Below are 23,645 nucleotides of genomic sequence, written 5' to 3'. Positions count from 1 at the left end.
CTGTGAGGATGCTCTGTGATTCAAGCATTAGAGAAAATGCTATTTTTTTAAAAGATGTATTTATTTTTATTGCAAAGTCAGATATACAGAGAGGAGGAGAGACAAAGAGGAAGATCTTCCATCTGATGATTCACTCCCCAAGTGACTGCAACGGCCAGAGCTGCACCAATCCAAAGTCAGGAGCCAGGAACCTCCTCCAGGTCTCCCACACGGGTGCAGGGTCCCAAGGCATTGGGCCATCCTCGACTGCTTTCCCAGGCCACAAGCAGGGAGCTGGATGGGAAGTGGGGCCGCCGGGACTAGAACCCGTACCCATATGGGATCCTGGTGTGTTCAAGGTGAGGACTTCAGCCACTAGGCCACCACGCCAGGCCCAAGAAAATGCTATTTATGCCATGTTAAATCGCAGGTGACTCTGCAGCCCTTACACTGCAGGTGCTGTTCAGACGCGCCAGAGCTCTGCATCCTGGTCTCTGCATCATCCTTGGTTCTGCCTTCCTCCTTGGGTTGGCTTCTCCAGTGAGGTGGCCCAAAGCCTCCCTCACAAACAGCACACAAAAACCCAATCCCTTCGGCCTGGAGGAGACAGGATCCCAACTAGGACTTGTACGGCAGTGTGATGACATGGCCCCTTAGGTTTCTACTTGGCTTCACTCACCAGCATCGTGAGGACCCAGCTCGGATGGGCCTCTGACCAAGCTGGGGCCGTACAACACCCCCCTGGTAAGATCCTGTGCCTACAAGTCCCTCTGACTTTTGTTTGCTGCTCTACCAGCTGGATTCAAAGGGCAGTTCCTGCTAACTGGTGGGAAGCAAGTGCTAATCACTGCTGGGTACCAAAGGACAAAAGCAGAGTAAGGCATGGCCCCAGGTGCAGCCACTGAGAAACCACCTGCAGGGCCGAAGGAATCAGTGCCAAGATGGAATCCCTGGGCACAGGGCGCTACTGCTTCTTCAAAGCACCATGTGGCTTCAGGAGGAAAAAAAATTACATGGCACATCTGTATTTTGGATGGAATCTGGATTTATTTCTCTAAAGGTATTCATGTTCCCTTCTTTTTATAGTACATTTGAGCTTTTACATTGCAATTATCATTCTATCTAAGCTTAACACTAAATTATCCACTTAAAAATATATTTGAGGGCCTGGCAGTGTGGCCTAGCGGCTAAAGTACTCACCCTGAACGCTCCAGGATCCCATGTGGGCGCCGGTTCTAGTCCCGGCAGCTCTACTTCCCATCCAGCTCCCTGCTTGTGGCCTGGGAAAGCAGTTGAGGACAGCCCAAAGCCTTGGGTTCCTGCACCCATGTGAGAGACCTGGAGGGGGTTCCAGGTTCCCGGCTTCGGATCAGCGCAGCACCGGCCATTGCGCTCACTTGGGGAGTGAATCATCGGACGGAAGATCTTCCTCTCAGTCTCTCCTCCTCTATGTATATCTGCCTTTCTAATTAAAAAAAAAAAAACAGTGGGGGAGAAAATGAAATAATCCAGATGTTCACAAACAGGTAAATGACTAAGCTAAAAACAAGTAATAAAAGTAAGCAATAAAAAAATACTAAATATATATATATATATGTATTTGACATATTATCTGAAAAAAAAATCTAAATCAGGTGCCAGTGCTGTGGCACAGTGGGTGGGCTGCCCCCTACAACACTGGCATCCCATGGGGATGCCAGTTGAAGACTTGGGTACTCCATTTCCAATCCAGCTCCCTGATAATGTGGCGAGGAAAGCAGTGGCGATGGCCCAGGTGCTAGGGCCCCGCACCACAGGGGAGCCCCAGAAGCGGTGCCCAACTGTGGCCTGGCCCGGTCCAGGTCAGTCATCGCTGCCATTTGGGGAGGGAATCAGCAGATAAAGCCCTGTTTCTCTTCTCTCTGTAACTGACTTTCAAATAAATCTGGAAAAAAAAAAAGAAAGCCCAGCCCAAAGTGGCATTCTTTGCTTTGATCAGTATTTCTCCCAACACAGACCCTGCCCAGCTTCACACACTAGCCCTCCAACCAACTCCGACGAGAAACAGCTGTGGGCACTGTGCGACCTCTTGCCATTCCTCTCCACTTCTCCGCTCTGTAAAATCCACTAGAAGTCACTTCCCTGCCAGAGAATCCTGCAGAAATGGCCACACCTGTCCATATGCACACCGCTGGAATGGGAGCGTCCTCCTATCAGGAAATGGGGTCCTTCCCGTCCCTTGTAGTCTGGACTGGCCTTGTTACTTGCTTTGGCCAACACAGTAGGGCAGCAGTGAGAGTGTACCAGTCTCAAGAACAGACTCCAGAGGCTTTGCAGGACTGGTGCTGTGCCACCTGCTTCCCATGTGGGTGCCAGCTCGAGTCCTGGCTGCTCCACTTCTGATCCAGCTCCCTGCTACTTTGTCCCAGGACGCAGGGGAACACGATCCAAGTACTTGGCCTTCTGGCCCACAAGGGGAGACCCACAAGCAGCCTGGGGTTCCCAGATTGGGTCCATCCAAATACCAGCCACTGTGACCATCCAGGACTGAATCAGAGGATGAGAGCTGATCTCTCCCAAACCCACCTCTGCACCTTGCAGCCCTACCTCTCTAAACACTGACTAAATGAGGGGCAGGCTGACTGACCTCTTCTGTGAAACCTGTTCCTGGCCCTAGGGTGCATGGATAATAAATAAGCCTCTGGACGAGGCCTGCATCTTCCATGAAGGTTTGACAAGATTGTGAACAGTACGTGAAAGGTGAGGAATAATACAAAAAGTGGAAACTATTTCCCCCTCTGCCTTCACGTTGCATTCAAAGGATCATTCCTCACGGCCCGTAACCGGAACGTGGCGTTCCTCCTTTCTAGGGGCTATCCACATCAGCGTGGAACACCACCCGGAGGGGTTTTATTTTCCTTCTGATAGCCATCTTTCAACAAGTCTAGCTACAAGTGAATGAGCTCAGCATTTCCAGAGCCAACCGTGGCTCACGCCTGTACTCGCTCACTTCCATTCCCTCATACACTCCTTCCATTTCCATCGTGACTGCACCGTGTAATGAAAACTAATGCCCTGATTTAAACGAGTGATACGAAATGCGATCTATTGAGCCTGCTGGCACACACAATGTTCCACCTCATTACCACATTCCTCAGGAGTAATTAGCATCCCAGGGGATGAATTAAACTGTACACACGCAACGTGTGCAGATGCCTTCATCCCAGCAGGAACACCGTGGCTCCGTCCTTTCCTCCCACTCAGCCTGGGTTTTGATTTTCAGCAGCTCTGAAAACTGAACTCTCTCTCTGGGGGCACCCAGATGCGGCGAGCGTTCCATCCCGGCCCAGCAGCAGGCTGCAGGCACTTCCCACCCCACACTACCAGCGTCCTGTTGTCTCTCCTCCGCACTGCCCCCAAAGGCCTCTGCATGTTCTTAAACACCTCAATCAAGTTGCTAGATAAAATGGAAAAGTGAAAATATGTAACATTTAATTTTCAAAATTCCACAAGTGATCATGGCATATCTAGATAACTGAGGCCAGTGGGCCTCTGGTGAACTTACTGGCAAGCTTGCATTCCATCAATTTCTCTTTCATGTGCAAGCTACACAAACTCAATGTTAGTTTAATGTGCTGTAATTTAACTTTACAAATGGATAATTTGAAATTTAAATGTGTTAAATCAGACTAATAGTATCAATAAACCACTAGTAATTTAATCTAGCAACTCTGAATTTAGTAAATTCAATTATGCTGTTTATGTTAAGCACATTATTCATTAATTTCAATTCGAATATACAACTACAAAGCAAAGTACATCATAAAATCTACTTTTATCAAAAAACAAGGCTATTCAGACCTCAAAATACATATTTCTTGAGTGTTAGATTTTTGTTACTACAGCAAAATACTAGAAGAGGTTTATGTAGGCTCATGGTTTTGGAGGCTCCGAGCCCAAGCTCAGGCAGCTTGTTGTGCTGGTATTTGGTGAGGACACTTGCTAGCAGGGCACCCCACATCATGTGTGCCGGCCTCCCCCCACGAAGCCCCCAAGACCCGCTGCGGGCCTTCCCCTCCCCACTCCGGCAATGCTATCCTTCAACATCATCGGCCGCACTTCAAGCCTGAGCACCATCAGTCCAGGACACGGGTTTAGGCATGTGAATGCACTCAGCGACCATATCCTGTTCAAACCACGGCACTTGGCTTAAGGATTTTTAATTGCTTCTCTAAATTCTGTTTTTTTTCATCTGCCAGACTGCTAGTTTCCTATTCCCTTACAGTATGATTCTGCTTTCCTTATTTCTTTAAAGACAAGATTCTAGTTTACAACCTGCCTCACAACTCCAAGCCTGTAAGCATCTGTGAGTCTGACTCTCAGCTCCTGGCTCCTGGATTCCTCACGTGAGGTAGGGAATGCTGCCTACTCCTGCTGGCGGACAGCGGACGGCGGGAGGGCCCTAAAGGGACACGTGACATTCCACAGGAGGGCCCTGGAGGGACGCGCTGCGACCCACGGGAGGGCCTGGAGGGACGCGCTGCGGCCCACGGGAGGGCCCTGGAGGGACATGCTGCGGCCCACGGGATGCGCTGCGGCCCACGGGAGGGCCCTGGAGGGACATGCTGCGGCCCACGGGAGGGCCTGGAGGGACATGCTGCGGCCCACGGGAGGGCCTGGAGGGACATGCTGCGGCCCACGGGAGGGCCCTGGAGGGACGCGCTGCGGCCCACGGGAGGGCCCTGGAGGGACGCGCTGCGGCCCACGGGAGGGCCTGGAGGGACATGCTGCGGCCCACGGGAGGGCCCTGGAGGGACGCGCTGCGGCCCACGGGAGGGCCCTGGAGGGACATGCTGCGGCCCACGGGACACGCTGCGGCCCACGGGAGGGCCTGGAGGGACATGCTGCGGCCCACGGGACGCGCTGCGCCCACGGGAGGGCCCTGGAGGGACGCGCTGCGGCCCACGGGAGGGCCTGGAGGGACATGCTGCGGCCCACGGGAGGGCCCTGGAGGGACGCGCTGCGGCCCACGGGAGGGCCCTGGAGGGACATGCTGCGGCCCACGGGACACGCTGCGGCCCACGGGAGGGCCCTGGAGGGACATGCTGCGGCCCACGGGACGCGCTGCGGCCCACGGGAGGGCCCTGGAGGGACGCGCTGCCAGAGTCCTACGCAGAAGTGGCTTCAGAACTTCCAAGTTCTCCTTGCCTTCCGAGACTTGTGTAGGATCAAGTCTTGCGATGTTTCTTTCCAGACTGTGTGCTGGTTCCATATTTCTAAGGCTATTTTCAGTGACAGAACTGATCTGAGTATTCCAGCTTACTGTCTTTCCAGAAATAGCATGTACCCTTGCTGCCTTGCTTTAACAAGCCTCATGAAGAACTTACCCCGGGTGCTAGGTCCTAGAACATGTTATTGGTCACCTGAGAAATGACTTCCACTACCAGTTACATGAAGGGTTCTTCAAAAATCTCTCAGGAAACAGAAAAGGCAAATTTATTTGAGTATACACAGACTTGAACTCTGTGATTTTTTTCATGATGTATTTTCTATTAATTTTCTATTAATCTTTGAAGACCCTATGAATATATGATTTCAAACTTTTGCATCCAAATACTCACCTTTAATTCCACAAACTTTTTGAGGTTCTCAAGCACAGATATTCCTCATATTAAGTTAAACCATCCTTTATAACTTGAGCTGTTAATTCTAAAGTGAAGAATATCACTAACATTACAACACGTAAAAAGGCATGCGCGATCAGGCAACACGGAGAACGAAATGTGAGTTAGACTTCACACCCTCGCAGCCTCACTCATCTGTCCGATGGGAATCCGAGGCCCAACTTCATCAGGATGGAAACAGGTAACACCGTGACCCTTGGCAGTGACTTTTTTTCTAAGAACTTCAAGTTTCCCTCCTTTTCTTCTACAATATATCGTCAGTGGCAGAGCCGCCACTGAAAGACACTGCTGCTGGTTATTTTCATAAGGCCTTCCGAGAGAGCTACCCTCAGCCGCTCTCAGCAGGGGGGAAGGAGGCCCTGGGAAAGCCCCTGCTTGCCTCTGCCTTCAGCTTACTTCCACCACCCTCCAGGGCACCTTGTTCAGCAGCCAAAGTCTCCTGTTGATGACATGCCTCTGGCTGATCCCTGCCAGCGCCCGAGCCCAGCACCACCTCTGGAATTTCCCCAGTCTAAGGGTCATCTCGCCTGTTTCTGGCAGCCTGGTGGTGCTGATGCTTTCTGTGCCCGCCCCGTATCTGCCCTCCTACACATGGTGCTGCAGAGAAGGCAACTGCCTGTGTCCGATCAGGCCGCCAGTATCCCAGAGCTGGGGGGGCAAAGGGACTCCCTAACCAGCTCTGCCTTTTCCAGGTTCTCCTCTGCTCTCAAACCCTCACCACGGCCATGAACCTTTGGGCTCTGAAAGCTGACAGCACACGGAGATGGACAAGGGAGCCAGGGAAGAAAGTAAGGAGACAAAAACACAAACACGGCTTTGCAAATCTCAAAGTTTTAAGTCAACACCTTGAAGTATCTGGGATCTTGACCTTGATGACATCTGAATCTCATCTACGCACACAATCACAGCCTAAGTTCTCAGACTGCTTCTGGCTAGGGCTGGCAGCTTGGGATAGCACAGTAACCCTCTACCCGGGGAGCCAGCACCCCATATGGATGACAGCTCCTGTCCTGGATGCTGACTTCCCATCCAGCTCCCTGTTTACAGCCTGAGAAAGCAGCAATGATGGTTCAAGTCCACCCACATCAAAGACCTGCAAGAAGCTCCTGGCTTTGGCTCAGCCCAGCTATGGCCTTTGTGGCCATCTGGGAAGTGAACCAGCAGACAGAAAACCTTTTTCTCTGTCTCTCCTTCTGTCTGTAACACTTTGAGATAAAAATAACATAAACCTTGGCACCCAGAGCAATGGCTCAATTGGTTAAACCTCCCATTACAGTCACAGGATCCCATAGGGGCACCAGTTCATGAACCAGCTGCTCCACTTCCCATCCAGCTTCCTGCTCGTGGCCTGAAGTCTTGGGAACCTGCAACCAAGTTGAAGACCCAGAAGCAGCTTCTGGCTCTTGGCTTCAGATTGGTTCAACTCTACCCAATGTGGCCATTTGGGGAGTGAACCAGTGGGCAGAAAATCTATTTCTCCTTCTTCTCTCTGTAAATCTGCATTCCAATTTTTAAAAAAAATCTTTAAAAATAGATAAAAATAAAATAAGTCTAAAAACCAAAAACGTTCTTTCTGCTAAGATTAGTCTATGGACCAAGTTTTGGCCCCATCAACACTCAGTAAGGACCATTAACTACCATTGCTGAAGTTTCAGGATTAACCAAAGAGCAATCAGTCCATTTCTCTCTCTCTCTCTCTCTCTCTCTCTCATACACACACACACACACACACACTCACACACACACACACACACTCACACTCTATTCCCTTTCATTACAGCAGCATCCTAGCAAGGACTGAGCTACTCGCTGTGGGGAGTCCCCAAAGGAGCAAGGACCGTCCAGGGCCCCCTGAAGCACCACGACCCCAAAGGCTCTCTGCAGACCTTCCCCTGCTGAGATCCACAAACACAGCTCACTGCAGGAGCCAGCTGGGAAATCCTACAACATGTCAAGGCAGCCTTCTGTCAGCCTCCCTTCTGACAGAGCTGAAATGCAGATTTCTTCCCCTAGAAAGAGGGAAGCCCACTGTTCCACAACACCGCTCAGCCCTCTGCCCCGGACCGCAGAGTACACAGGGCTGCTAAGTGTGAGTTGTTCCAGGCCCACCCCTGCTGAAGGTAGACAGCAGGCCCGCTGCATGCTGTCCACAGGGTGACAGGCCAGCAAATGGTCCTCTGCAGGGTCAGTTCTAAAGGTCAGAAAAAAATAATCAATCCAAAATGTATGGTTGCAAGCCAGAAAAAAGTATGAAAAATTCAGGTTTGCACCGAGGTATCCACCTCTGAGACTACCAAAACTGACGTATGTAAACAAAAGCTTTCATGTGCCAGCTTACTTTCACACAACATCTTTCCCTACTACAAAAACAATAGTTTGGGCCTAGTGTGGTGGTCTAGTAGCTGGAGTCCTCGCCTTGAACGCCCCGGGATCCCATATGGGCACTGGTTCTAATCCCGGCAGCTCCACTTCCCATCCAGCTCCCTGCTTGTGGCCTGGGAAAGCAGTCGAGGACGGCCCAAAGCTTTGGGACCCTGCACCCGCGTGGGAGACCTGGAAGAGCTCCTGGCTCCTGGCCTCGGATCAGTGCTGCTCTGGCTGTTGCAGTCACTTGGGGAGTGAGTCATCAGAGGGAAGATCTTCCTCTGTCTCTCCTCTTCTCTGTATCTGACTTTGCAATAAAGATTAATAAATCTTACCAAAAAAAAGGTAGTTTACTAGTCTAAATGAAGTACAGCACTCATTCTAGCTGTCTTGGTTCTTTTACTCACCTGATCCTTTCCCAGACAGCTTGCAACAAAAGTGCTAGGAATGGACAGCAATAAAAACAAGTCAAGAAGGGCATCAGATTCCATGGAACATGGCATGCATTGAGCAGGGCTGTGGGCAGAGGGCAGAGAAAACAGACACAACAAATTAAGAAGGGACAGTCATAAGGCCTGGCAGTGGGGACACCGACACATGGGACACTTGGGACACCGACATGCCCTATCAGAGTGTCTGGCACAAGTCCTGGCTACTCCACTTCCAATCCAGCCTCCTGCGAGTGTGCTCCCTGGGGCCAGCAGAGGACCTTTCAGATACCAAGGTCTGTGCCCCTAAAGTGGGACACCTGCATTGAATTCTCGGCTCCTGGCTTTGGCTGGCCCAGCCCAAGCTGCCGCATGCATTCAGACACAGAAGCAGTAGATGGACCATATCTGCCAGCGTGACAAAATCAAATGCAAAAAAAATTAATCAAGAAAAAAAGCTGAAGAATGTGTGCACGTGTCGTATGTGGAGGTGGGTCTGAGCAGAAGCTGGCTATGAACCAGGACACAGTGCTAAGAGCGGGCAGCTCACTGGGCCAGGCTCCTGCAGGGGCTCACACATCAACCAACACCAATCCGCCACTACCACAGGGCTGCCTGTTCCGACCGTCCCCACTGCGCACTACCTCTGAGGCTTCTGGACTCAGGTCACCCTCTACTCAACTTCATGATGGGCTACGGGGTTAGATGGCCTGGCTGGGTGCTTGGTCTTGGCTTGCCTGCTGGACTATATCAGTGGCTTCTCAATTCATTGCATGTAAGAAGCACCTCGCTCCCCAAGCTCTGGGTAACAGATACCTGCTGTGTTCACAGACTGGCTTGTAGATTCCTAACAACAGGGATCCTATTGTCTGTTACTCTGATATGTTACTCTGTCATTATGGAACAACTGGGGTTGCTAATGATGAGCTTGTGGGAAGGTAGATGGAGAGTGGGAAGAGCTGAGGTCTGACCCCTGCAGGAAGCTTTGCAGGTCCTCGCCAACAACTGCAGAGCTCCCACCAACCCCAGGGGCAATACAGGCAGCTGATCGGCAGCTTTCGGACCAGCACCAAGTCCAGCCGCCGGTCCACAAAGCGCCAATGTGCTTCCGAACGAGCTGGACATGGCCACAGGCTGTGTCCCCGAGGGATCTAGTTCATTTCATTACAACATGATAACAGTACAATTACCAGGGGCACTAACAGGGCCCCAAAGGGCCAGGATGTGGGCAGTGCTCAAGGCCAGTCTCAAATTCCACCCCTTTTTAATATTCAATAGGACTCCTCCCTGGACATCATCCAAAAGGCTAACCTTGTTGGAGGAACTTTTGTTCGGAGTTTGTCTTCGAAGGGTTTAGGCTACTGGTGCATTCTCACTCTCAGCTGTCCTGCCTTATTTCTTGAATGTGCACTTCGGCTTGTCCTCAGTAAGTGCTTTTTCCCATACTTCTTCACACCTCCACCCTGAAGTGCCACACGTGGAGGGAAGCAGCTGGAGTGCGCCCAGCCAGGCCTCACAGCCCACAAGCAGCTGAATCAATGGGCTCTAAGCCAACAAGACCACAGGTGAGCTTGACACCAGTCCCTACCAGAGATACACAAAGCAGCTGCTGCAGCTGCTAATTAAAACCTCCACTGAATTAACACCATCATCACGAAAGGCAGTACGGGGAGTTCTCAGACTGCTTGGAACGAAAGCCCACAGGACAGTTATCTGTACTGCTATGTCGACTGCAGCTCAACTCACAATAGCCAGGATATGGCCATCAACAGACAGCTGTATAAAGAAAATCCAGTGTACACTATGAAATACTACTCGGCCATACAGAGAGTGAAATCTTGCCTTTTGTAACAAAACGGGCAGCTGGAAATCCGTAGGCTGTGAAATAAGCCTGTCCCAAAAAGAAACATTTTCTCTGATTTGCAGCAGCAGCTAATATGGAATATATAAAAATACATAGCAATGAAATGGTTACTTTGGGATATGACTCCTGTTTCAGCCCATGTTTATACTCCAGTGGGACTGCGGTCATCCTACTTTTATGGTGACACAATTAACCCTATGTCTCTTCAGGACCAACACAGTGACACAGCATACTAATCTTCCATCTGCAGGTCCAGCACCCCATGTGCGCGCCAATCATGTCCTCTACTGAGCCAGCACCCTGCTTCTGGCCCGGGAGAGCAATGGAGGATGGCCCAGTCCTTGGGCCCCTGCACCCACATGGGAGACCCAGAGGAAGATTTTGGCTTCTGGCTCCTGGTTTTAGATTGGCCCCGCTCTGGCAGTTGTGGCCATTTGGGGAGTAAACCACTGCATGGAAGAACTATCTCACTATTTCTCTCCCTCTCCTTCTGTCAATTTTTCAGTTAAAATTTTTTTAATTTATAAGATTTATTTTTGTTGGAAAGGCGGATCAAATTTATAAAGGAAAGGACAGAAAAATCGTCCATCTGCTGGTTCACTCCACAAAATGGCCACAACGGCCAGAGATGAGCTGCTCCAAAGCCAGGAACCTCTCCCGGGTCTCTCACGCGGGTGCAGGGTCCCAAGGCGTTGGACCATCCTAGACTGCTCTCCCAGACCACAGGCAGGGAGCTGGATGGGAAGTGGAACATCCAGGAAATGAACCACACCCATATGGGATCCCAGCACCTACAAAGGTGAGGATTTAAATATTGAGCCATTATGCAGGCCCCCAAAAACAGATTTTTAAAAATACATGTCTTTGTATAAACTGATGAAAGGAGGGGTACTGAGGGGACGCAGGGGCGTGAAGGAAGTATAGTTGCCTTCTTGGATCCACACCTACGGAATGCACAAAATTTGTTCTCTTTATGTTAATTAACAACTACAAATTACTGAATGTCAATTATTGTATTATGACAAAGGACAGATGGGACCAGAATTGTGGTGTAGCAAAGAAAGCCGCCACCTGCCATGCCATCCTGTGTGGGTGCTGGGTTGAGTCTAGCTGCTCCACTTCCGATCCTATTCCCTACTAATGTACCAGGAAATCAGCAGCAGATGAGCCAAGTGCTTGAGCCCCTGCACCACGTGGAAGACCCAGGAGAAGCCCCTGGCTTCTATCTGCCCAGCACAAGCTGTTGTGGCCACTTAGAAAGTGAACTCTCTCACTCTTTCTCTGTAACTCTGCCTTTCAAATAAAATCAATCTTTAAAAAGAAAAAAGAGACGTACAGATGAATAAATCATTTTCCATGCCTTCACAACTCAGCGGATTTAAATTTGGGTTTTATTGTAAATACTGAAGCACTTACAATAAAATTCCCATTTTGCTCTTCAGGAGAAGAAGGTGCCATCCTGACTCTGAATGACAGCTGCTGAAACTGTTAAGACTTTTTTCTTGATAAGTTCCATAGGCTCAGGGATTTCCTATCTTCCCTAGCCTCGCTTACCCCCTCCCGACCCATTGATTCCCCCTATATTATTACAAAAATATAGTCCTTCAACAATAGTTTAATTCTACTTTAAAAGAGCAGGCCCCAAACACTGGAAGTGCACCAGGAGCTTGTTCTGGCCCGTGAGGGCAGGGGACCCAAGCACTTGGGCCAGCCTCTGCTGCTCTCCCAAGCACATTAGTAGGGAGCTGGATGGGAGGTGGAGCAGCCAGAACTTGATACATGAGGCAGGCAACTGCAGCCAGCGGCTCAACTTTCTAAGCCACAGTGTCAGCTTCAAAAATCCTGTTTTTAAGTAGACTGTACCTACTAAATCTCCCTAAAGCTAGGGAACATACTAGAAAACACCCCTTCCTCCTGACCCTCCATTCTCTGGTCAGGATGAAGACTAACAAAATAACCAACGCATCACAATGTCTGTCCTAACATTCCAGGAAGTGGGGAAGGCAGGAAGGGCAGCTGAGTTCAACACTCCCAGAAGCGACAGTTCTCCCGGTGGGTGCTGAGCACTCCGTCCCAGCTGCTGCTAAACCCGCGGAGCTCCATCCACAAGCAAGGAGGAAACAGGCAAGGGACAACATCCGCAGGTGTTCACAATCCCAGACAGCACAGGCTCCGGCCACGTCGTGTTCACATGTCTGCACTTCCCCCAGTATAGCTACAGCCTTGCCCTGCAGTCTCCAGCCATGGCCCTTCTGTTCTGTCGCTACAGTCCCAAGGAATGCCACCGGGTTAGCCTGAAGGTACAGTGTTGAAAGGAGGAATGCCCAGCTTTAAATTCACGGCCCCTCGTCCCCTGGTTAAACAGTCCTGGGCAAGCCACTTCACCTCTCTCATCTTCATCTTCAAAGTCAAATCACACACACACAATCAAGATGCCCAGAAAGTTCAGGTGCTTCAGCTGTGGAGCTGGGATTAGTTCTTTAAAGAGGAGGAGGAAGACAACAGAAGAAGGAAGGAGGAGCAAGAAAAAGGAGGAAAGGGGAAGGAAGATAGTGGAAGAAAGGCTCTTTTCAGCATCAAAGTCATCAAGTACAGAAATTTTAAGCCTCTAGTTTCAATAGCTCATCAATAATTAAACTTAATCTTTCTTCTGAGAAGTCCTAAGCCAGTGATTTTCTCAGAATGTTGAATGTAAGTGAAAGAGAAACAAATTCATTTTCAGATCCAACCAAGTTGAGAACATGGAGTACATACGTGGGTATCTTGCAACAAGTCTAGCTACCTCCCAAGCGCCACACTGCCTGTGGGCTGACATGTAAGACAGATGTCACCCTTTACAGAGCTGCCCCTTCTACCCACACTTCAAATGAGGAAAGCCTTACCACATGCGGCTGATCCATTTTCATGGACGCTTGCCCTCCAGTTGTCCACGTCCAGTAGAGGACACATAAAAATCCCCATGTAACCAAAATGCAAAGAACATGTTAACACACGGAGACTTGCCAATCTGCTTCCATGGGACTCCAAGCAGACAGCAGTGACCTCAGCGACAGGGCGGAGAAGGCTTCTTGCAGAAAATAACATCTGTTCATTTACTCAGTCATGTACCCAGCAAATACACTTCAGCATTCTGCCAATTACCCAATAGCATTTAATGAGTTAGAAACACATCAATGACCAAGGCTGGGGAAGCACATTCTCATGTACGTATACACATATATGTAGTATGACTTTCCATGATGACAGTTGAGTTGCCATCGTCCAGTGGAGAGCAGCCCGGGGCAGGTGGAAACAGCTTCAGACAGCATGTCGAGAGCGCACAGTGAACTTCAAGCATCTGAGCGGAGGCATGACAACTCTGTCCGAGTGCAAAGGCCCTGAAACAAGCAAGTCAGACTCCCACACGCTCTGAGCCGTGCTGGAGCTTCCCAAGCCCGCATCAAGATGTGACTTACTCTAATCTTCCTGAAAATGTCTAGATCAAGAAGACTATTTCCATGTAATAACAAAAACGGAAACAGACACCAAATAATACACAGCCATTGCGGCTTCACAGCATACCCAGTAAAGACTGACCAAAGAACAGAGAAAAAAGATTAAAAACCACTGCAGAAAGCGGGTATTTAAGTCTGTCTAGTAACAAGGTGGATCTGAGACAGCGGTTAAGGGGGAGGGTGTTCAGCCCAGTGGCTGAGTACCATGAGGTCGCCCACATCCCACACTGGAGGGTCTGGACTTAGCGCCCGGCTGCAGCCTGACTGCCGCCAGCACCCTGGGAGGCAGCAGCCGCAACTCCAGGAACCGGAGCCCTCATCGCCTTGCCAGCTCCGCATGGCAGCCTGGGCCCAGCCTGGAACAGCAGGCCCCTGGAAGATGCCATCTTCTGTGCTGTCTTTCTCTCGGTTTTAAAAACCAAACAGGGGGAGCACAGGGGAAAGATCTTCCAGACAGCACGGGATCTTTTTGGACTTCTGCCATTTCTTAATGAAATCTGCATTTTATTGGCCCTCTACTTGGCACAGTATTAAAAAACAATCACCATCTCTCACATTCATCTCCCACCAACCACTGTCTCCCCAGGATCCCGCCTGGGAAAGGTCAGGATTCCCCTCACCTTCTGCAGATGTGCCTACGGGAAAGCTCTCAAAACCCTGCTCCTAAACTTAGTGGACCTGCAGTTTCCAAGACAAGAAATCTCGGGGGCAAAATAGTTTGGACTCTAAACACAAACCCAGAATCCCTAGCTCCCATGTAATTCTCCCCATTTCAAATAAAATGTCTCAGCATCACAAAGAAAGTAAACAACGCTTTACTAAATGGCATGATTCAAGAGTAAAATTTCTTAAGAGTAAAATAATTTTCTTAAAATGAAAATTGTTTAAACAATTTAAATTCCTCCCCAAAGATATTAACGCTTCTCTCTATAACTGCTACCAAGAGTTCTGCTCCTATCCAAAACAGAACCTGAGCTTACAATATTTTCTGGTGAAATATTTTCATTAGAAATTTACAAGCTGAGTCTCCTAGGAAAAGACTTTGAGGGTTTGCTGAGTTAGCTGCTATGGCTTGAACTGTGACTTCCAAAAGAGCCTAAGTGTAACTCCAACCCCCACCCCACCATGGCTCCAACTGTCTCCTGCCTGGAGACAGGGCTGTTCGGGTGCTCGTCCAACAAGACAGATGACAGAGCTTGCAGTGAGGGTGCTGTGTGACAATGCAGCTGAGGCCAGGATAATCCATGTGCAAGTCAGGGAACAGCCGAGAATCCCAGCAACCCCACAGCATGGGGCAGAAGTCGGCCTCACATGCCCTCAGCCACCAGCGGGGGACAGCCCCGCCACCACTACGCCTTGGCACAACTGTGAGACGACAAGCTGCTGTAGCTGAGCTGACCCAGAGCATAGCTTTGCTAAAGTTACAGCATCAAGCAACACCGTGGGCCCTGGGCATCCACAGTTACCAAACTGAAGGTGAAATGGAAAGCTACCTTCCTCAGGCAACCCTGGGCATCAGTAACAGCTTCAGGTGCTGCACACAGAAGATAAGGCCCCATCACGCACAGCTCCTTTCTGAAGCTCCCCTGAGATGAAGCATGGACAATCCCTATTCCAGTGCCTGGAGCGCATGAGGGATCAAGTGGGTGGGAGTTGCTACCATTAGAGGCAAAACGACAAGATCTAGTCGTGGGCAGAGAGGCCTGTGACCACAAGGGCACCTGCCTAGCCAAGGCCCTTTAACACGTGTATTGACCTAACATCCAAGTCAATTTCTGCAGCCTAGAATTCATAAATTCCACCTCCATCTTCATCTTGACTTCCTTTTCCATACAAGCCAAGCACCATGATGGATCACTCTGGCAACCCTGAACAATTGCCAAAACTTCCCTGCTAAACCTTGCTGTGCATGTAAAACCCCAACCTGTCAGCATAATACAGCCAGCTCTGACCCTGTGACCTATCAGCTCGGCCCTCTCCAGACATGACCCTTCTCAACCATACGCGACGGCACTTACTCAACAAAGTCAGTCCTTGGTCAGTCTGGCAGTGAACCTCAGGGACCAAGCTCAGGTTGCAGGAGGCGCCTGCTGAGAACCACACAACATTCAGGCACTGGAAACCCACCTTCTGAACCACAACCCATCCCACAAAACCTCCCATGGGCACACAGGCAGCCTTGACTCCAAAACGTCCACGATTCTTCTAAAACCTCCTCCCCTTTAACCATACCCCTCTTCAACAAGTCACCTCCTTTCTGTTCTCTGCGGCGCACGGGTGAAGGCTGGGGGTGCCCACCAGACCTCCTATCACCCTGGCCTCAGGACCCACCCAGGGTCTGCTTCTCCCCAGCAACTGATCCCTCCTCCCCACACCCCAGTCCTTTTCTTCAAAGCCCTGGTTTCACAAGTCATCCAGTCTCTCTTTGGCACTGCAGCCTTTTAGTCTGCTCCAACAGTACCCAACAACTCTTCCTCTCTGTGTCAATGGCCACTCTCAGTTTTAAATCCCAGGGAGCAATGTCTGCGGAGAAGTCACCGTGCGTGACAGATCGAGCTAGTTTTTTGGGCATCTGCTCTTTTAACCAACCTCACAAGGAATACAGTATTGTTTCCCGAGACTGAAGACCACATAGCAAGTCCTGGTGGAGCGGGGCTTCCACTCACAGCCCCCACTCTCACCCAGACCACTGGGTTAATGCAGCAGCCTGGACTCAACCACCCCTTCTCTGACCCACGACTTCAGCCTTCTGCCTGTAACACTCAAACTCTTTTTTTAGCATAATACTAGTCAGCCTTTACTTTCAGGAAACTTATAAATGGACAGCGCAGACAATTTCTCCTGCTTAACACTCACATTTTGGATTTCCGAAAGCTGTGTTACTCTGTCTTCCCGGGTGCTTCTTTCCAGGGTCCTTCTCAGAACTTCCCTTCTCTGGACCGCTTGCGTGAATCCTGGTGTTCTCAGCTCTAGCCTGTCTCTGCTCTGTCTACACACACTCCTGGGATGATCTCATTTGGCCCAATGTCTTTGGCTGTCATTTATTTAGGTTCCCAGCGGTCAGAGCAGTTTCTTAGCACTGTTTATACTAACGCTGGCTCATGGGAATGCTGGGGAGTGACACCTGCCGACAGACAGGCCAAACAAATCCACAGGAGGCGGCATTTACCCTGATACATTCACCATCATGGACTAGTATCTGGCTCTCAGACTCGCCAACTCAACTTGACTGTCAGAATATTTTAAACAAGAAAGACTGATATGCACAATTGGTATGCCAAAATGTGAGTTAGCAGAGTGGAATATAACTGGCAAATCTGACGGATACCCCTGTCTGACCAAAGCCTTCTCTTCCCATCAGGAAAGTGTACCAGAGGACTCTTCAGGGAAGCTGGAATCAAAGCAAAGACCCAAATATGTGATGACATCACTACATATTTGTAAGAATAAACACTCAGTCCATCACCATAGCTGGACTCCTGCTGACGGGTGGGCTGGTAATCCAAGGGTAGAATGAATTTAACTTTGAGCCCTAGTTAGAAATTGCTTAACTCTGCTCCAGTCTGTTTAAGCAGACTCCCCTAGCTGCTGAAGTCTATCTGAGTGGCTCTTTTCCACTGTCGACCTCAAGCACTTTGTGCTGTTACTGATTCCGGACAACTTCACGACTAGGGGCCTACTATAAGACTCACCAGCCTGGGGGGAACTACTCTTCCCACTGTGAGGTTTCATATTCCTTCCCCAGAAGGCAACCAAGCATATTTCCCTTTTTCTACGTTCTTTACACCAAGTCCAGTCTATCAGACACTTGTACGAGACAGGGCACAACCCACACCCGCATCTCTATCTGTCTGTGGTCTCGTTCTCCCCCTTAAACAGTCGCCAGGTTTCAATTAAGGGCAAAGGAAAGGCGCAGGGCTCCTCCTCAATGATATACTGCAGGGCTGGGGAGCCATTTTCTGACAAGGGGCATTCGGATATCTAGAATACCTACAAAGTTCGCAATTTAAAAGTTAGCCTGCTATAGTCATTTGCATTTTGAGTCCCACCTGTGGCTGCCTCAAGCCAGGCCAGACCACCTCACACAACCCACACCTGATCTAGTGTAAGCTTATCATGCCCAAGGCCCAGGCCTGAACCAGCTGGGTTCAACTGCCACCTTTTTACTGCAGCATGTGTGTGACTCTCGCCTGAGTTCAGGGGCCAGGTCATAGTCAAAGTATAGCGTATGTAAGAACCAGGAAGTCTGACAACAAGCCGATGAAGACGTGAAACCAGAACCTTCATATACTTCCATGATGGGTCAGAAACACTTTGCATGGTTCTGAAACAATTCAACATAGAATTACCATAACCTAGCAATTCCATTCCTAGCAGATACCCAAGAGAAACGAACCATATATCACACAGGAACTTGTGCATGAATATTCATAACAGCATGTGTAAGAGAGTGATATGAAAACATCCAAAAGCCCATAATATTTGATATGACATTTAATTGCACACACAATATCAATATCAATGAATGTTCAAACTCGAGGGTACAACCATGAGCTATCACATGGATAGAGCCCAGACCCGGACACGCCACAGAGATGGACAAGCGGACGAGCGGCTGGGAGCCGGGCAGAGGATAAGCAGGGAAGGCAGACCTACAGAAGCAAGGTGTGTGTGTGGTGGGGTGCCTTCTGGAGGAACCAGAATGTTCTAAAATCGACAGCAGTTACAGCGCCTGTCTCTGAGCACACCAAAAGCCACCCACCTGCACATTTTAAGTGGATGAATTATGTAGTCTGGGAACTGCATCGCAATGATAACGCAATAACAGTAACAATGGCTCCAGCCACTGTGACAGAACTGCAGCCCCCTTAACCCGCCACGGCTGACAAAAACACTTCCTTTCCATCCTCCTGACTTGCTTCTGGAACCTCCTTCTAGACCTGGCAGGACCCGCAAAACAATTCATTCTAATCATTTCTCATATCACTTCCAAATACGATAGACCAGTTTCCACCAATGGCTTGAGATAATCTGTGTAGTCTGCCTGCAGCAACATGGTTTCAGCGGCGTTTTTAGAACGGTGTCAGAGAAAAGTTTTTACTTCACACTGTAGCCAGCCTGAGCTTTGTCCCTGTAAAACAACAGATGTAGTCTATGCCAGACAAAGCCTGCAAGTGACACCTGGCATCTTGGCCTTGAACCGACTGAAACATCCTAGCCTAGGTGGTGTCCCAGCAGGACAGCACAGCTCGCCCGGTCCATTTTTAGGCACGCACCTCTCTGATGGATGCAGAAACAACGAATACCTGGGTCTAGCCCCAAACAGGACCCGCTATCGCCTTCATCACTGGAAGAACAAGAAAATCTCCGAAGGGCCGACCTAGCATTCCACAGCTGAAACTAGTTATCCCCAAATAAGGCGCGGCAAGCACGTGAACTTCTCCAGGTTGGCCCAAGACACGGGAAAGAGGAGTGTGTGTGTTGGGGGTGGGGGTCTCCGGGTCGGCTCCCCTGGCGTCCCACGAGAGGAGAGCTGCAAGAGCCGGCAGCCTGGTGCTCGGAGTGGGCAGCAGCCTGCGCTAAGGGCGCCCCAGGTGGGCCCTGGGCTTCCCACCCGGGGCGCAGCTGAGCCCCCTCGCTCTGTGGGGGCATGAGTGGGGGCACTGAAATAGTGTGGTTCCAACTACCTTCCAAGAACGGAACAGGCCGAATCACGCAGGAGCGCGGACCCGCGCCCCCTCCAGGTGTGGGGACCCCGCGCAGGCTTCCCTCCCGCCCGGGCTGCGGAGCGAGCCGGCCGCCTCTTTTGTTGCCTCCGCGCGCAGCCGCGCCTCGAGACTCCCAGCCGGGAAAGCGCCGCGGCGTCGCCCCCCTCACCTGGGTCGTGGAAGGGCACCAGGGCGAAGTTGTAGAGCGGCCTCTTGGGTCTTTTCAGAGACGTCTCCAGGATCTTGGAGGCCCCTTCGATGACCTGGACGAGGTCGTCGTACATGGAGCCCGTCACGTCGAACACAAAAGCCAGCGTGGAAGCGCCCTCGGGCACGTCCCTGGCGCCGGCGTCGGCCTCGGGGCTCGCATCGCGGGCGAGCGCGGAGCCCAGCAGGGCCAGCAGGAGCGCGGCCGCCTCCCCGCGGCGCATCGCGCCGGCTGCCTTCTCCCTCCCCCGGGGCGCTCGGCGCGCAGCACTCGGCGGCCGCTGCGCGGGTGGAGCGCGGGGAGCCGAGGCGCGCGAGCCGGCGAGCTCCGAAAGCCTAGGTGCGCGCGGGCCGGGCGCGGCGCGGGGCGTTGTGCGGCCGGCGCGCGGAGCCCATCGCCCGGCAGCCTGAGCTGCGGCGCGCGGCCCGTCCCGCCCCCTCGCCGCCTCGCGCCGCCTCCCGGCAGGCAGCCCGGCCGAGCCTCGCGCGCCGCGGCCCCGAGGGCGGCGCCTCCCGCCTGGCCCGCGCCCCCCTCCGCCCAGGGCCGCCCGTCCCGGCGCCGGGCGAGGGCCAGCGGCGCTCAGTCCCCACCCGGCTGCAGCCCCGGCTCTCCAGCACCCCCACACCTCCAGCCCGGGGACCCCCGGAGCCCGAGCACAAAGGGAACGGCTCGATCCGGCAGGGGCGCCCCGGGCTCCGCCTGAGGAGCCTGAGGAGAAAGCTGCCGGCCGAGGGCCCCGGCCCCGGGATCCGGGAGGGCAGCTGAGGGCGTGAGGGGCAACCTCCCTGAGGCGCGGGAGCTCCAGGGGCGGGGGGTGCCCCTCTTAGGTGCCCTGGGGAGGCAGGCGACCCGATCCCTCCTGAGCGTTCGCCCCTCATGTGCCCCCTTTGAACAAAAAGCGCGAGTTCCCACCAGAAAGGAGCCTCTCTGGACTCAAGGGGCCCACAGGGCGACGAGGAGGCCGCCAGGACCGGGATGTCCCTCTCCGGCCCGCGTGTCGGGCCCGTCAGTCGGGTGGCCAGTGCAGGCCCTCGGGGCCCTGAGACACGCAGTGTGTAGATAGGTGGCTGCCTCCCTCACTAGTCCACGAGGACCTGAAAAGGCACCTGCCAGACCACCTGTGCTGGCAGCCGGGGTGTGACACCTGGTAACATCACCTTCCATGTTACCTGACTTCCCCACCTGGGTATAAAGCTGTACACGGACTAATAAGGATTAACTCATCTCTGGTGGTCCTTGCACGTTAGTGTTCAAACCTTCCATATTCCTAGTGATTGCTGCCTACGTTGTGGAGAGCAGGGTTCAGATCTCTATAATGGTTCACATCTCAGCTGCTGCGTCTAGTTCCACGAGAGTGTGTGTGTGTGTGTGTGTGTGTGTGTGTGTTTCCAAACTGTACTCAGTGCATAGCACTTAGGTGCATACAGTGCACACACACCTTGACCAGTGTCAAATTGTTATCCTGAGTAGGACCTTGGTTTTGGAATACTCTTGGACATCGATATAGCCGTCTCTGCTTCCTTTTAATCAGTGTTAGTTTTCTACCTTCACATTTAATCTGTCAGTCTTTATAAAGTCTGAGTTCTGTAGTAACCACAGTCTTGCCTCCCCCTTCCTTTTGGACTCAACAGTCTCTGCCTATTTTGTTAACGTGTTTAGACCATTTATACTCAATGTGATTATGGGTATGGTTTAATTTAGATCTGTCATCTTGATGTTTGTTTTGTATTTATTCTGGCTTTTGCTTGTTCTCTTTTTCCTGTTTTTTTCTGCCTTATTTTGGATTATTTACATATATCTCTCTTGCCAAGGGGATGGCCTGCCATTCACATGGGAGACCCAGAAGAAGCTCTGATCCCTGGTCCACTGCACTGCATGGAAGACCTCTTTCTCCCCATCTCTTAAATCTGATTTTCAAATAAATATGTAAATTTTTTAATTGAAAAATTTTGATGATTATTTCTTCAATTTTTTTTTTTTGCCACCTGCCTCCTTTGGGAATCCCAACTACGTGTAAAAAAAAATCACTTAAACTAATTCCATAACTCACTAATGTTCTGCTCTTTTTTGTGTTTCACTTGCAGCAGTTTCCATGGCTGGTTCTTCAGACTTGCTGATTGTTCTTCTCTACTGTCTAATATGCCACTTGTCCCATTGAGTGTATTTTTCATCTCAGACATTGCAGTTTTCATCTCTAGAAATCTGACTTGGATTCTTCTATATCTTTCATGTCTCATTTTAAGTATACGAAAAATAGGTATAAAACTAGTTACATTAATGGCATTTTCAGTCATGTCTAATATGTATGACAGTTATGGGTAAGTTTGGAAATCTTTCTCCTACTAATGGGTTATATTTTCTTTTGGGGGGGTTTCATAATCTGAGTATCAGACACAGAATTTTACTATATTGGATATTACATATACATATTTTGAACTTTGCTCTGACAGTTATCTAGAAACAGTTTGATCCCTTTGGGACTTATGTTTAACATCTGTTAAGTGAAACTAAAGCAGTATTTAGTCTGAGAAAGACCCTTTTGTGTCTTGTTCATGACGAACACTTCAAGACTCATGGCTTTCTCCAGTCTTGCTGATGGGGTAGACAATATATCAACATTTCCCCATTGCTGTGTGAGAGTGGTAAGTCACCCTGAACCCTTCCTGGATCTTGCCTAGTGGCCCGTGTGCATGTTGCTGACCCTGAAAGGGAGTACTCTGCAGCTCTCTGCAGTCCATCTTCAGAGCCTTCTGCCCTTCTCTGCTGCAGACTCCAACTGTGTAAGTCTCCCTGAACTTGGACTCCGTCCCTACACAGCCAGGCTGCTGAAGCCCAGCTTCACCCAGTGGTCAGTGAAGAACATGTGCAGGGCTCACTGCCTTTGTTTCTCATCCTTCCAGGATGGCTGTCTTTTCTGACTTGGGATAAAACAAAATAATGCTTATAACGCATTCGGCCCACTTCTTGGCAGTCAAATTAGCATTCGGTAAGAAGTAAGTATTATTACCACTATATATCTATTTCAGGATTGAACATTAAAGAGTTTCATCTCAGGTATATGTATTGGGAACAACATGCATGGAACAAAACCTTATGGAAAGGCTGCTGATTTTTCTGTGTATCACAGTTCTTTTATAGCTTCACCACCTGAAGCAAGGGTTGGGTAGCACTTAAGGCGTTTAAGGAACCCAGGGTGCTGTGACTGGGAAAGAAGATGACCCAAGAAAGGAATATTTAATGCTTAAAGACATTTTTACCTCCATAGAAATATATAGAGAATCAGGAAAGGGCATAAAAAGTTAATGAAATGAAACTGAAAGATGAAAACTATAAAACTGTGAAAAAGATTAAAGCTTTTGAAAACTTCAGAGGTTTTTTTTTCCTGTTTTTCTTGAACTTTTCGAAGATCCATGGCATTCGTGATTTCCAATGCTTTGCATGAAGCTAAGTGTGTCTCTCCTGCCTTCTATACACTTTGTGAAGCTCCCTCTTGCCCGGGGATCTGTAAAACTCCAAAATGCGTATCTCTACTTTTCTCTCACAGAATTGAACACACGACTTAAGACGTGAGAGAGTCCTCCGTGGCTCCCTTGCTCTTCGGCTTCTGTGGAAATGGTAGACGCCTGAAGAAAAATATTCCTTAGCCTTGAAGAAACAGACACCTGAAAGGGTGTTTGGTCAGGCCGGCAGTGGCGCACACCAAGACTGTAAGGCAGGAGAAAGCGGCACAGACCAACATGAAGGAGGAAACGCGTAACAACTGATACTTCTTACACAGACTTAAATTCTTGTGTTACCCACTTTATCTCTTCTTTGTCAGGTTAAAATGGCATAGTTAATAACAGCTCAACTATCTCTAAACACAAACTATTAGTCACCGACTCATTTTTCAAGAAATATACTGAATATCTGCTATTTGCCCAGGGATTGTACTAAG

The 23,645-nt window shown here is 50.3% G+C and overlaps 1 protein-coding gene across 1 annotated transcript in view; it reads right to left on the bottom strand.

Annotated features, from left to right (window-relative positions):
• Window positions 1–19,948, bottom strand: part of HMCN1 (hemicentin 1) — a 366,339-nt gene extending 346,391 nt beyond the window's left edge. Inside the window, exon 1 of the mRNA XM_036495278.2 lies at window positions 19,670–19,948. Coding sequence (XP_036351171.2) covers window positions 19,670–19,931 — 262 coding nt within the window. The 5' untranslated portion in view covers window positions 19,932–19,948. The remainder of the gene's footprint in view (window positions 1–19,669) is intronic.
• Window positions 19,949–23,645: the final 3,697 nt, after the last annotated feature.

This window comes from Ochotona princeps, chromosome 10 (genome assembly GCF_030435755.1).
Source record: "Ochotona princeps isolate mOchPri1 chromosome 10, mOchPri1.hap1, whole genome shotgun sequence".
Classification (NCBI taxonomy): domain Eukaryota; kingdom Metazoa; phylum Chordata; class Mammalia; order Lagomorpha; family Ochotonidae; genus Ochotona; species Ochotona princeps.
This window is presented reverse-complemented; position numbering and strand designations above follow the sequence as displayed.